The sequence below is a fragment of the Chelonoidis abingdonii genome, chromosome 8 (assembly GCF_003597395.2).
Source record: "Chelonoidis abingdonii isolate Lonesome George chromosome 8, CheloAbing_2.0, whole genome shotgun sequence".
Lineage (NCBI taxonomy): Eukaryota > Metazoa > Chordata > Testudines > Testudinidae > Chelonoidis > Chelonoidis abingdonii.
The window spans coordinates 14,854,826-14,868,051 of record NC_133776.1 but is presented as its reverse complement, the minus strand read 5'-3'; the positions used below and the strand labels follow the sequence as shown (position 1 = coordinate 14,868,051).

Sequence of the window (13,226 nt, the reverse complement as noted above, 5' to 3'; positions counted from 1 at the left end):
AATCCATGGAATTTTTATTAGGTGTTTCTGATGATAGCGACTGATCCTACAGGTGCTTAGACACATGAGGAACTTTAATGGCATAAATAGGTCCCAGCAAAATCCATGGGACTTGCATGCCCAAGTGTTTGGGCCTTTATTTAAATGCAGTGCATTGCCCATTAATTTAAACATTGTGTTCTAAAAGTACTAGACTTGTTGGCTGTTGTGAGAGAACATCAATGTGTTCCAGCCACAGCACCCCACGTGACACATTTGGCTGCTGCACTGTGCTGGGAATAGAATATTTGCCACCCCTAAATAGAATGCTCTTCTGTATGTCTCACTAATGAGGCAACTGCTTGCTAAACTATTCTGCATAAGCTTAATTATTTGCTAGAATAAAAGTGATTTTTTGGAATTTTTTTTTAAATGGCTGCTGCTATGTAAAAGAAAGCCTTGGATGGCCACAATGCCTGATATATACTTTCATTACAATCATATACGGATTTATAGTTGCCTCCATACAAAATATTCACAGCAGTGTCCTAAGCAAAATAAAATAAAATTGCATCTTGCAAAATGTATTCAGATGAGTAGCACCATTGTACCCATTTCTGATGTCATTTACACTCATATATATCTAGAATTTACTTACACTGTAAAACAGAGATCAGGATCTAACCCGTTGACTCAAGTGTGACTATTCATGAAAGTCAAGGTTGCAGGATTAGGTATCCTGACCTAACTACTGTGCAGCATGTTGGTGTGAAGAAATATAGCGGGGGATAAGTAAGCAGTGCCATGATAGCTTGTTTGGAGATTGAAGAGTATGCACTTAAACAGGGAAGCTTTCACAGAAAGTGGCTTCCTTGTTGTGGGTGCAATTAGTAAATCAATTTTATGGCTATTTTTTTTTTTTTGTACCTGTAGTTCACTGGCAGGTGTAACTACAGTATTTGGTCACAAAGTCATCACAAAAGCCTTTCAGAACCTATTTTCAGTTAGGGTAAAGGTCATTAGAGGAGGGTTAGGTTCTGTGGAAACAAAGACAAAGAAACTTAGCCTCTATAGAGACTAATGATGCAATAATCTTTTCTGTTTTATTTATTTTTTTTATGAACAGTTGAAGTGCACACAATCATATGGACCAATAGCAATTGTGGTGGTCAAAAATGGAACCCAGTTCCATATCATGCTTCATTTATATCTCAAGCCCTTTTCTGGACAGTGCATTTGGAAATGGGCTTTTAAGCAGGAGTCAGGTTGTATCGATGAGAAGGAAGATGAAGGGCTTGAGGAAAGCAGGAAGTGGGGCTCTCAACAGTTTTGTCGATTTGTGTTTCATTATTTATTTTATTTCTGTGGTACGTACAGAAAAGTGCCTGCAGTCTAAAGAGAAAAGAAAACACATGGGAGGAGCAACAATTATACAGTTAAGTTAGTAAATATGAATAAATAGGACATGTAAAGTATAATCTATTTACTCCTCAAGTGCACCAAGGTCAGTAAGTTTCTCATAGGTGAGTCTTCAGCAGTTATTTGTGTGTGTAGAGGGTGGGAACTTTATGGATAAGTTCAGGAAGCTTCTTCATCTTTTTCAAGGGGCAGCATGGAAAACAGCACAGAAATGATTGTATGAGAAGCTGATGAATGGATGAATGGGCATTTGAAGCTCACATTATTGGAGTAGGAGTGAATATGGGGCGGGGGATCTAGAATGAGACAAGAGTTGACAAGTAGGGAGAGTCACACTGGATTTTGAAGGCAGTAATAAGTGCCATACAATGTGGTTGTTTTTTCTTAAAGTAATTACAATAAACAATAATTGTACAAGACAGAATGAAGAAAGAGGTCACCGGCTGGCAAAACCAAGCTGTACAAGTGGAGTAGCTGAAGTCCTGGGTGGTTTGTAAAGCCCACACTTGAAGCCCATGCTGCCACAGCTTCACTGCTGTTAGCACCCATGCTAGCTTGGGTATGCCTATGCATGCTGCAATCAGGCTCCCCAGTTACAGTGTGGGCAGCAGTTAGGAGCCTAGCTCCAAGTTAGGGTCATTTGTGCTTCTGAAAATCTCCTCCCAAAGAAATTCTGGTTCTGTTTCTCCCCCTAGCTTCTTTTCATGTTTTTTTTTAATTTTATATATTTTATATATATAATTATATATTTTTATATATTTTATATATGTATCATTCAATAAATGACCATCATAGTGGATCTTTCCAATTTGTCATACAGGCAACATTTATACAGGCAACTGTCATAAAGACTTGTATCAATATGTAAACATATACACCTGAAACAATATGTCAGATGTCTTATTTTTAGAATTGCAAGCAATGAGTATAATGGAGCATAAAGGTCTTAGGGGTTGAGACTATCCCAAAATTAAATTTAAAAAAATCATTATACATGTGAAAATTACCAATGTTATTTTGAAAAAATAATCTGAATTTACTCTAGTTGGAATCCGTGTCACCTAATGTTTGAAAATGACATCCGATCTAACAAAACGTCAGATATTATTTTATAGCCCCAAATGTCTAAAATGAACAAATAAAATTTTATTTCATCATTTAAATGTCCATCCAAAACTTCTATACTGATGATGAAGGGACAGTGGTAGATGGGTAGACGCTCACCTAAATTAAAGGTAAATCTATAATAATATTATAACAGGTATGGAGCAATTAATGTTGAACCAGCAACCCATTTAATGAATCTTGGCAGTAGCCGTATTGTTCCATTGTTAAAACCACTTTCACCCATTTTCAGTTATGGGACAGACCATCTAAGCCAGGAATGACATTCATCGAAATTCAGGCACTCAAAGAATCATCAGTAGTGATTACCTGATCCCTGAACACTACTTAAGTTCAGGGTAAAAGGCCCTTCTTTCCCCTCCTTATTATTGTGACAATAGAACATTTTGTCTAGATCCACAGCTTGTATAAATCAATGTAGCTCCATTGAGTTCAGGTGAGGATTTGGTGCTTCTGTTTTTTTAACGAAGTGGTGACTATATGTATTATGAGTTTTTGATGATTAGGGTTGCCATGTCAAAAGCTAATAACATCCACAGCTTTCATGCCTTTCAGATGTATGCGTGACACAAAAGGCCTTGGATAATTTCTCCTGAAACAAGACCATAAAGAGAATTTAGAATCATCTTTAATGCATTTGAGAGTACATTAGTCCTGCATCAAAGGGAATGGTAAAAGGTAGTGTTAATATGGTTGGATTTGTAATTATTTTGAAGGACATAATTATTCTTCAGTTAACCACACAGAAATGCTGATATTTTAATTCCATTTAAAAAGGGACGCTCCACTGTAAGCATAGAGTGGTCAGTTATAGAGACGTTAAAAATGCATTGTATCCTCCTTTAGCATCAGTTGGAGTAGTCAGAGTGAAGGATCTGAATTATGTTTTCAGTAATGTGAGAACCACTATTCTGGAATTAAATGAGTTCAGAGGTCATTAGGAATTCTCCTTACACACAGCGTTCCTTATGTTTTTGCAATAAAACTGTTCATTGTCTTGATGAGATATAAAATGCAATAATCACTTTCTTTCCCTTTTCAATTGACATAGGGCCTACTTTTCCATTAATATTAATGAGTTGTGTATGCTACAATGGGAGATTCAAACCCTACAGAGTTCTGTTATAAAATAAATCACCCCTGCATCGGCATTTTAGAGGTTTCAGTCTCTCTTTTTTCATAATTTAAGATACCTGCTCAGTGTGCCAACAGTCGATATTTATGGCATTAAAAAGAAGCAGAAATGATGGTTACAACTTGGTCCAGACCAGTGAGCTGCTCTTTCTATTTGAAGGCTAGTTTATAAACATAATAAAAGGATTTTTTTTTCTTAATAGATTCACAGGTGTTGGGTGGAATGAGTGGAAAAAATAAGGGGAACTTATGAGTGTTTATCAAGAATACTAAGAGGCAAAAGTGGAACAACGGAAAGAAAAAGTAGATATAAAGCCACTTAGATATAAAAATGTAGTAGTCATAAGAAGTAATTCTGGAAAGTTAAGAAGCTTTATTTTATGCTGTTCTGTCTTCCCTGTCTCACTACCATTTAGTGAAATCTGTTTAATTAGCTTTTAGCACCTGCACAAAACATAAAATCAAAACCGATTGTTTCCTCAATGGAAAAACCCTATAGAATCTAACAGTGAATAAATGGCCATAGAAATTATTGTAGGCAAAGTATAATGCATAAACATAAACTTTCTATAAATATTTGTTTGAACCTAACTGTCCCTGCTATACATTTCCAGAATTTGTTTAATTTTTTTATTGAAGGGATATTCTTGTCTGTTACATTCTGTAGGATTTTTCCATAAGGATTTATTTTCTTACTGCCTGAGTTGACTTCAGTGGGAGTTTTTCCTGTGTAAGCATTGCAGGTTTGAACCCTTATCTTATTAACTTAACTAGTAGGGAGCAGGGCCGCCCAGAGGATTCAGGGGGCCTGGGGCAAAGCAGTTTCGGGGGCCCCTTCCATAAAAAAAAGTTGCAATACTATAGGAGACCCCTGTGGGGCCTGGGGCAAATTGCCCCACTTGCTTCCCCTCTTGGCGGCCCTGCCACTTAGACCTGATTATCAGTGATTTCTGTGGTCACTTAACAAAACAAAAGACTATCTATGGAGCGTAATCAGCTCTGTCTTTAAACAGTGGAAAGGGGCAGGTCAAATAGTACCTGTGACTCAGGCAGACCATCAAGCAAAACACCTGTCCCCACCCTCTCTCCTTGAATGCTCTCAATCGCAACAGGCTGAATTACAGTTCATTGCATTTTACATGTACAATAAGAACAACATTTCATTCCCACCTCCTCACCCCGGCATTCAAGTGATTTGTAACCAACCCCAACCAAAATCTATCACTTGGGCAACACAGATCTGTTTGCTGGATACCTAGGTAGATAGGTGTGAATGTAAATAAAATCTGGTCCTGAAGCCTTTCCCCAGTCCTCAGCTCACACTTGCTGTCAGGGAGAGCTCATTTAGACTTTGCTTCAAATCATAACTTGGCCAATGTGCACGAAGTGAGTGGCACTGGCATCGTCATAAAAACAAAAAGATGTATAAGGAAGTAGTCTATGTCATACTTCAAATCTATTATACTTTTCAGATACATGTATTTTAATACACTTATATGCTTTTAAAGTATGTATTAATGTTCAATTTCAATTCAAATTTCCAAACAATCACTAAATTGGCAACACTTGCACATATATATCACAAAACTGGGTGGAGTGGTGTTTGGGGAATGTTGTGGTGGGTAGAGGGTGTTTGTAGGGAAATCCTGAACCACTCTAAACTAGAAAGGCTTCAGGTGTGTGGTATCACATTTTCATCTTGGCCATTTCAGAAACAGAGGCAGGATTTCCTCCACCCCTCTTCACTGGACAGCCTGATTCTTTTTGGATTCCTTTCTAGTAAATACTGAGAGTACAGGAAAGTGATATGTGAGTGCAGACAACTCTTTAGTTTTGGCAATTCATGACTGAAATCAAGCATGTCGGTTCAGCCATGGTCTCAGCAGCCAGATTAGTTTTAGATCATGCAGACTTCAGATTTGGATATTGGACCAGTGATGTCTATTGTGCTTGGACCGTCTATTTAATGTGCCTAAGTATATTGCATGATCTTACTGGCCCCATGAAGGGATCTGTAAGTCAGAATATGTTAACAATTGGTAAACAGCAATTACAAATATATATTAACCAACTAACCAGAGTCCAAAGGTGACTGTCATAACAGCTATCTGCCCTTCAACATCTTTTTGTTGTTAAAAAAATCATTTAAAAAGATTACATGGGAAAATATATGGAAAGAATAAAAACAAGTTATCTTTGAACTCATCTGATATCCCCAGATAATTTGCATGCCATGTAATCATATACTGATCTCTGCCACTGTTAAGCCCTACGCATTTTACAACAGCGAGAGTAAGCTGCGTACTGAGCCACAAATCTCAATGTTCTTGTGTCAAAAAGGAAATGGAAAAGTATAATTTAACTTGACTTCTTTAATCCTGAAAGCAGGACCTATTCTCTCCTCTTCCCAGGAGGAGCAGGAGGACAACCATTCTCACTGCCAGATCCCTGCACCACATCAAGGCATCATCTTACTACTACCCCTGGCAACCTAACTTCTACTCCTTTGTTAAAAAGAACTCCTATTTGAAATCATATTGCATAATAAATAAATAATACATGTAAGATAAATAATGTAAGCAATAAAGCTCAAGATAGGGCAACAAGTACTCCTGTTCTTTTTGCAGATACAGACTAACCGGCTGCTACTCTGAAACCTAGCACAAATAGGGTGACCAGATCAGAGCAGTAAAATAGTGACCACCCCCTCCCCACTCGGCCCCACCATCACACCCTCTTCACGCCCTAGTCCTCCACTGACTTGCTGCGTCCTCCTAGTCAGTCCCCCACCCACAACTCACTCCTTTCACTTCTCCCTCTCTGCCAGAAAACCCTATGCCTGCCCCTGAACCCCTGCTGGCTCATGCTTGCCTCTTTGTCCACTGCCACTTGCTCACCCGCTCGGCCCCGACTTGCCGCTGCACCCCCCCCCCAGCATATAACCTCATTCAAGACCCAGGGTGTCATATATTACTGCACACAGCCATCAAGGGTCACTATATTACGCGACACAGCAATCAATCAGTTGCAGTTGTAGGTAATCTCTGCATTAGCACTTTGTATTAACTTTACATGACTTTGATGAACCTTGTAATATGTTATAGTGGGCGCCAAGATAGAATAATTAAGGTAAAAGAAAAATGTCTCATTGCTAGAACAGAAATGAGATCTTTCCTCCACTTTGTAATCAATTGCCCTATTGAATGAATGAGGTTGAATGAGGAAGGTGTGAAGGCAGGCATCTCCAGACAGCTGCAACCCTTGGAGAGGAAACTGGAGCAGCCCCCAGACCACGAGCTTGCCTAGGGCTGAGTGGGACAGAGTCTGGGTGCTGGGTGCAGTCTTCTGGGCTGGGGCACGGGTGGGACCCCAGGAGAACAGCAGGCTGGAAGACAGACTGAACCCACCACCCAGCTAGTCCATCCCAGAGCCAGGACTGAGAGCAATGTGCCCCTACCCCAGGCCACCTGCTTCCACCCTGGCCTCTCCAGCACTGCTAGTGATTCTGTGTGGCTGCATCAGGTGGGATTCAAGTGGACCCTGCACGGAGTCCCGGCGATGCTCTGGACCTGCTCCCAACCCATCTAGCAGTCAAAGGACTTTGGGGAGCCTCCTCTCCTGGAGCAGACTGGTTCAGGGCAAGAAGCTCACACGTTCTCTCCTCCTGGAGTCCTCCTGGAGATTCAGAATCCTCTCCCTCCCGTGTGCTTCACACGACCCACCAGCGGGGTCCTGGGAAGCCACAGGGTTCTGCACCCGCACTTTGCATCAGACGTGACTCTTTAGCCAGCCAGTAAAACAGAGGTTTATCGATGACAGAACAGGGTCTAAAACAGAGCTTGTAGATACAGCGAACCGGACCCTCGGCCGGTCCATTCTGGGGGGCGTGAGCCAGACCCTCATGTCTGCACTTCATCCTCGCCCCAGCCAGCCCACTCACACCCCCCCAGCCCTCCTCTCTGCTCAGTTCCTTTCCGGGCCAGGAGGTCACTGATCCCTTTGTCTCCAACACCTTCAGTGGCACCTTTGGAGAGGAGGGCCCAGGCCATCAGTTGCTAGGAGACAGAGTGCCAGGCATTTATGCACTGGCCCTTTGCTCTGCAGCAATTATGACACCCTTATTCCACCACCTAGATACTTAAGAACTGCCAGGGACACTGAGGCCCAACACAGTATTCAGAGCAAACATTAAGAACAGTCCCAGTTCATCACAACCCCTCAACCCTCTGCTAATTCACCCGGTTTTGCGACCACTCCCCCCGCAAGCCGGTCTATTTTATTTGTGCAGGGCAAATGAAGGAGCCAGTAGTTTAATGGAATTTCAGCCCTACAGCGGTCTTGCAGCAGGGTCAGGGAAAACAGAGTTTGATGGGAAGGGAACTGGTTTGGATAGGAGCCCCAGTCCCTTCCTTTCCAAAATAATTTGGAAAGGGAATTAGATCATGCGTGCCTCAGTTTCCCCTTCTGCAGGGAAATAGGGGGAGATAAAAGTTCAGCCTGGCGTGCATATGGCAGACGCGGGGCTTTTTTCCTGGGTACTATTACATGATACCAACTTTGTTCTGAAACAGACCCAGGCAGCACAATCACCCTCAAACACGCAACACCTCTGAAAACCACAACACCACCCCAATATTACAAACCTAGGGGGAATCACAGGGTCAAACACTTCATGGTTGCAGTCCCCAGCAGCTCTTAGGTGGTGAGTGAGGTCACTGCAGAGTATTTCCTGTTTCACAACCGGACGGAAAGCTCCGCTACTCGTCTCCCCCAGGTAAGGTGAGTGCGCAGTGCTGGGGGGAGGGGACGGGAGAAGAAAGGCATAGGGCTTGCAGCCTCTCTCCCCCGCTCCTGACCTGCACTCAGCCGCTTGACCAGAGGCAGAGCCAGCGTCTCTGGTTGCCTAGCAGCAGCAACAGCTGCTGCTTCCCAGAGACAGCCAGCGCTGGCCGGGGCCCCTTCAGGCTGCGGGGCCCGGGGCAAATTGCCCCACTTGCCCCCCCTCCCCCCCCCCGGGTGGCCCTGGTAGGGAGACACAGGAACAGTATCAATCAGTGGAGTCTATTATTCCTGAGAATAAGGAAACAGTCGGCATTATTTACTATATTGGAATGAGAAGCACTGCTGAAGCAAAGAAAAGCCAAGTCTAAAACCTCTACCATTGCTTTGGTGGTTTCAGAAGGCTTTTCTATTGTCTAGCCTCAGGCACTATAGTTATGGGGGCCATATAAGTACCTAACATAGATAGCCAAACAAAAAAATTACCACCGTTTCTTTAAGATCTCCAGGTTACAGTGTCTTTCTTTTGGAGTGTAATGGTTCAGACAGCCACATGAGCAATAGTACTTAAACAAACCTTTCATCCAAGGACTACAGAGCATTTATAAACATTTATACATGTGAGACGTAGGTAAGTACTGATTGTCACAGAGGCCTATCTACACTGTGATACCATGACCTAGGTTTCAACCACATCATTGGCTTCAGGAGTAGATCTCCCGTGGCAGAAAGCATATTAAAAGAGGTAAGCATTTGTTGCTCTGAGGTGGCCATTGCCAAAGTGGATGCTGCAGCCAATAAGGTTTGCAGGAATGGGCCAGGTCATGCTAGAAATCACACCTACGATTTATCTTGGAAGACTATCCAGGGGAGGGAGGGCAATGGTATTACTACCTGCCTCCATCAGAAATGAATTCTCCCCACCAGGAGAGGAGATTAGTTGAGCCTCTTATTTTACACTTAATAGAATCTAAATGTAAATCTGGGATTCCGGATTACACTGAGAAGACAAACCATGTTAAACTGTGCTAGCCTGAAGTATGTTCAAGATCATTTGATTCCATTAACAGTGTGTTTCCCACTGTTACTGGGAATTGTGTGTATTGAATTTGGCCATGTAGCAAGCTGACCAGCAAAGTGACTACCTACGTTTCAAAGAAACAAAAGGCAATTTGATGAAAAATAGAGACTAAGTTTATTTGTAAGGGGCCTGTTTCACTTGTACTGTGCATCATTTTGCAGCACAAGATCATGCCTTTACATAACTGTTTGATTCTTTGTATGACTGCTGTTAAAATATGGGATTATATTGATTTTAGACAGATATGAAACACAATGTACCATATGACGGACATCCCTTATAATAAGGGACTACTATCTTTCTATTTGCAATTAAATGTTTTCAGTTTGAGAAAGAGAACTTTCTCTCTACACAATTTATTTACAGAAATACATGAGACATTTGTCTTTTCAGAAGTCTCTAGGTTTGGCTGTGGGTCACTCCTTTTAACATAATAGTTGTCAAGAAACCCTTAAAAAGAATACATATTTTTAAATGTAACATGCCATTACTGGTTACTATATACATATCTCTTAGAACTGATAATAGTTGATTCTTCCCTGTATGCTGTACTGAAAACATATCTTTAAGTGAATGATTTTCTAGTTTCCTTGCTATACTTAGTGTTTTTGTCCTTTTTTGGGAGTATAGTATCTATGGTGTGAGAATGATAGCCGCAAATCAGTAGGGTGCTACCTGCATTTAGAGAGGGTCAAATTATGTAGATATCATAATTTGTAGCGATTATATTGAGAATTTCCATTAGCATTCACCAAGGTTCTGAATTAAACAGAATGATTGCTTGCAGGTGTAATTGTAAAATTCTCTTGTTGAATTTATGATGTATAATTCCAGTGTTCTGTATTTAGAATGAGCTTGAAACTTTTCTCCTGACCGATGCAGTAATTAAGGTATTCAACTGTGGTTTTCAACTGCACCTCTACCTCGATATAACGTGACCCAATATAACATGAATTCTGATATAATGCGGGGCAGGGGGGCGGGGCTGTGCACTTTTGTGGATCAAAACAAGTTTGATATAATGCGGTTTCACCTATAACGCAGTAAGATTTTTTGGCTCCCGAGGACAGGGTTATATCGGGGTAGAGGTGTATATGGTCTGGTTTCTAAATTCGCAACTAAAATTTCATGGTACATCATGGATTATTTATGTTTGTTAAACACATGCACATGGTGCAATACAAACAACATTTTCAGATTTTTTGTTTTTAAGTGCATTAATCAGAGTTATAGCGTTCTTTGCACAGATTGCAGGCTTAATATTGAATTACTGATATACAGTAACATAACAGAAGTAGATGGGAGCTTTTTAAAATACAAATGTTTTAACACTACTTCATTGTTCAATGTGCTTAAAGTTAATGTGTGCCTCTTGCCTACATGTACTATAAATATCGACGCACACCTTTCATCTTTCTTCTTGGTTTTGTCTGTTTTATGCATGAGAAAGTTCTTGTTTTCTACTAGGTGCATGGCTGCATTTTTTTAACTTGAGTCCTGTGTCTGTACTGATTGCTTTTTTTTGCATGCAAATTACAGAATGTCATGGAAATTGGATAGCTCTGAAAAAGGGAAAGATAATACTGAGTTCCAACTGTCTTGTGTTTGTGCATAACTATGTGGAATACATGATATATGGAAATATTTTCATTACAGCCTTTGACTTTTCTTCTGCTGTATTTTTTATTACTTGCTAAGAGAGAAGGGCCATTTTTTTCTGTTGCAAAAAAAGATGAATCTCCTACATGTTAATGGTACTTGTGTTGGCATGGAATATAGAAGGGAATTATTAAACCTTAATTCCATTATTCTTAGTTTTGATTGTAAGATGTTAGTTGCCCTGCCTGTGCTGAGACTTGAATAGCCTGTGTTTTAAATGTTACTTTTGTATAGATTGTGTGACATCCTAGTCCCACTGAAGTCAATGGAAAACGTAGCTCCCATTGACGTAAGTAGGGCCAAGATTTCACCCGTTGTTTCTAAAGCCCACTTTGGGACTTTCATATATTTTAATACATATATCAGCAGGTGGTCAAAGAAAGGTTACAGGGAATTTTCTGTGCACAGCTGTATTTAAATTGGAATATAATAAATGAGTCCAAAAAAAAAAAAAAGCTAAACTCATGCTTGTTGTTTTTAAACCGGAGCTAAAATGGTTGGACTCAGACCCGTTGATTTTACTTTTCACAGAAAATTTTCTCTTCACCAGTTGTCATCGTATTTATCAACAACATTATTTCATCAAATATGAGAGCTAATTTAGTTTTAGGTTGTTATGGTCACCACCTGTCCAAATTTAAAAATGAAGGCGATAAATGTAGCTTCTGGTTATTCGTTTGTGGTGGGTATGCTGTTGGTAAACATTTCCTATTATTCTTTATTTTTTTTTAATGTAAAGTATCAGGCACTACTTGCCTCTCGTGCTAGATGTTTCTAATAGCCATACCCTAGAGGAGAGATTTTGCTATAAAGTTTAAAAAACAGAGCAAAAATATGTGTGTTGAACTTCCCCCCCGCAAATGTTTTTCTTGAAACATCCTTGGGAATTTAATATTGACTATTTTTTTCCTCAGTTTTGTATATTCTTGAATTGTCTTTTTTTTGTTTTTCCCTCCATTTTCTTCATTCTCAATCCTAGGTCCCCTTACAAAGAAACAGACAGATGATTTAGGTGATAATGACGGTGCTGAAGATGAAGGTATTTTTTTTTTTTGCCGCCAAACTGATTTGCATGACAAGGATTCCTAAAAATCTTTTTCTCTCCTCTTTTTTTAACTTCTTGTCTTTTGAAGATTTTTTTTTATTCCCATTTTTGATGTGTTTTGTCTTCTTGCTTGTTGTTTATATATATATTTTTTTAATTCTTTTAAAAGAGAGAATGTTGTTAAGTTTTACGTTTTTATGCAAACGAGTAACAATATTTAAAGACGAGGGTTTTTGTTTTCTTGAAATGGACTTTTGATATGTTTCATCCCACCTTTTGACTGAATTTTGTCCATACTATTTGAACTAACATTTTTTTAAGTCTCTCTGTACACCTTTTTGCATGTTTTCTAACCCTCTGTATTTATATATTTCACCAAATACAAAGATATTTCTTTCACCAACTGATCTCAGTTTGATAAACATAGAAAATATTGTGTTTATAAAGAGAAAATGTTAGAAAGCTCTTACAAAGTGTCTCTCAAGCAACTGAATTTTCAGTACAAAAGCACAAAAAACCCTTCCCTTCTGCATTATAATGTCAAGAAATGTAAACTCAGATACCTAATCTCACTCAGACAAGAGACCTGGCACTTAAATTGTAGCCAGATTTTCAGCTGCTGTATACTGGCCTCATTCCATTGAATTCAGTGGAGTTGTGCACATCTTCACCAATTTGATGCGGTCCATTATGTTTTTACTATTACAAAGATCTACAGTTGTCTAGGCTGATGTTATTGAACACATTAACAAACTCTATTACAAATAGGTAGTATGAAAATTTTGAACACATAACTTTTATTTATGAATTATCAACATTAATCATACAAGTCTAAGACTTTTTTTATATTAGAAACTAACAACATGCAAGCACTGGACTATTTCTCTCAAGTAGTGTAGCCCATTTCTGTTAAGTTTTATAGTTCTAGATCTCACCTATTTTATTTTCAAAGAGAAGATTGAGGTGCTGTTTAGAAGCTGCCAATGTTGTTACCTCATCCCTCTC

The 13,226-nt window shown here is 39.7% G+C and overlaps 1 protein-coding gene across 5 annotated transcripts in view; it reads left to right on the top strand.

Annotated features, from left to right (window-relative positions):
* NLGN1 (neuroligin 1) overlaps positions 1-13,226 on the top strand; it is a 600,655-nt gene that overhangs the window by 262,850 nt on the left and 324,579 nt on the right. For 4 of the 5 annotated variants that reach the window (XM_075068383.1, XM_075068384.1, XM_075068385.1 and 1 more), the window contains one exon: positions 12,156-12,215. The exons of the other annotated variant lie outside the window; for it this stretch is intronic. In XM_075068383.1, the coding sequence (XP_074924484.1) occupies positions 12,156-12,215 (60 nt within the window). The remainder of the gene's footprint in view (positions 1-12,155; positions 12,216-13,226) is intronic. 5 annotated transcript variants of the gene reach the window in all.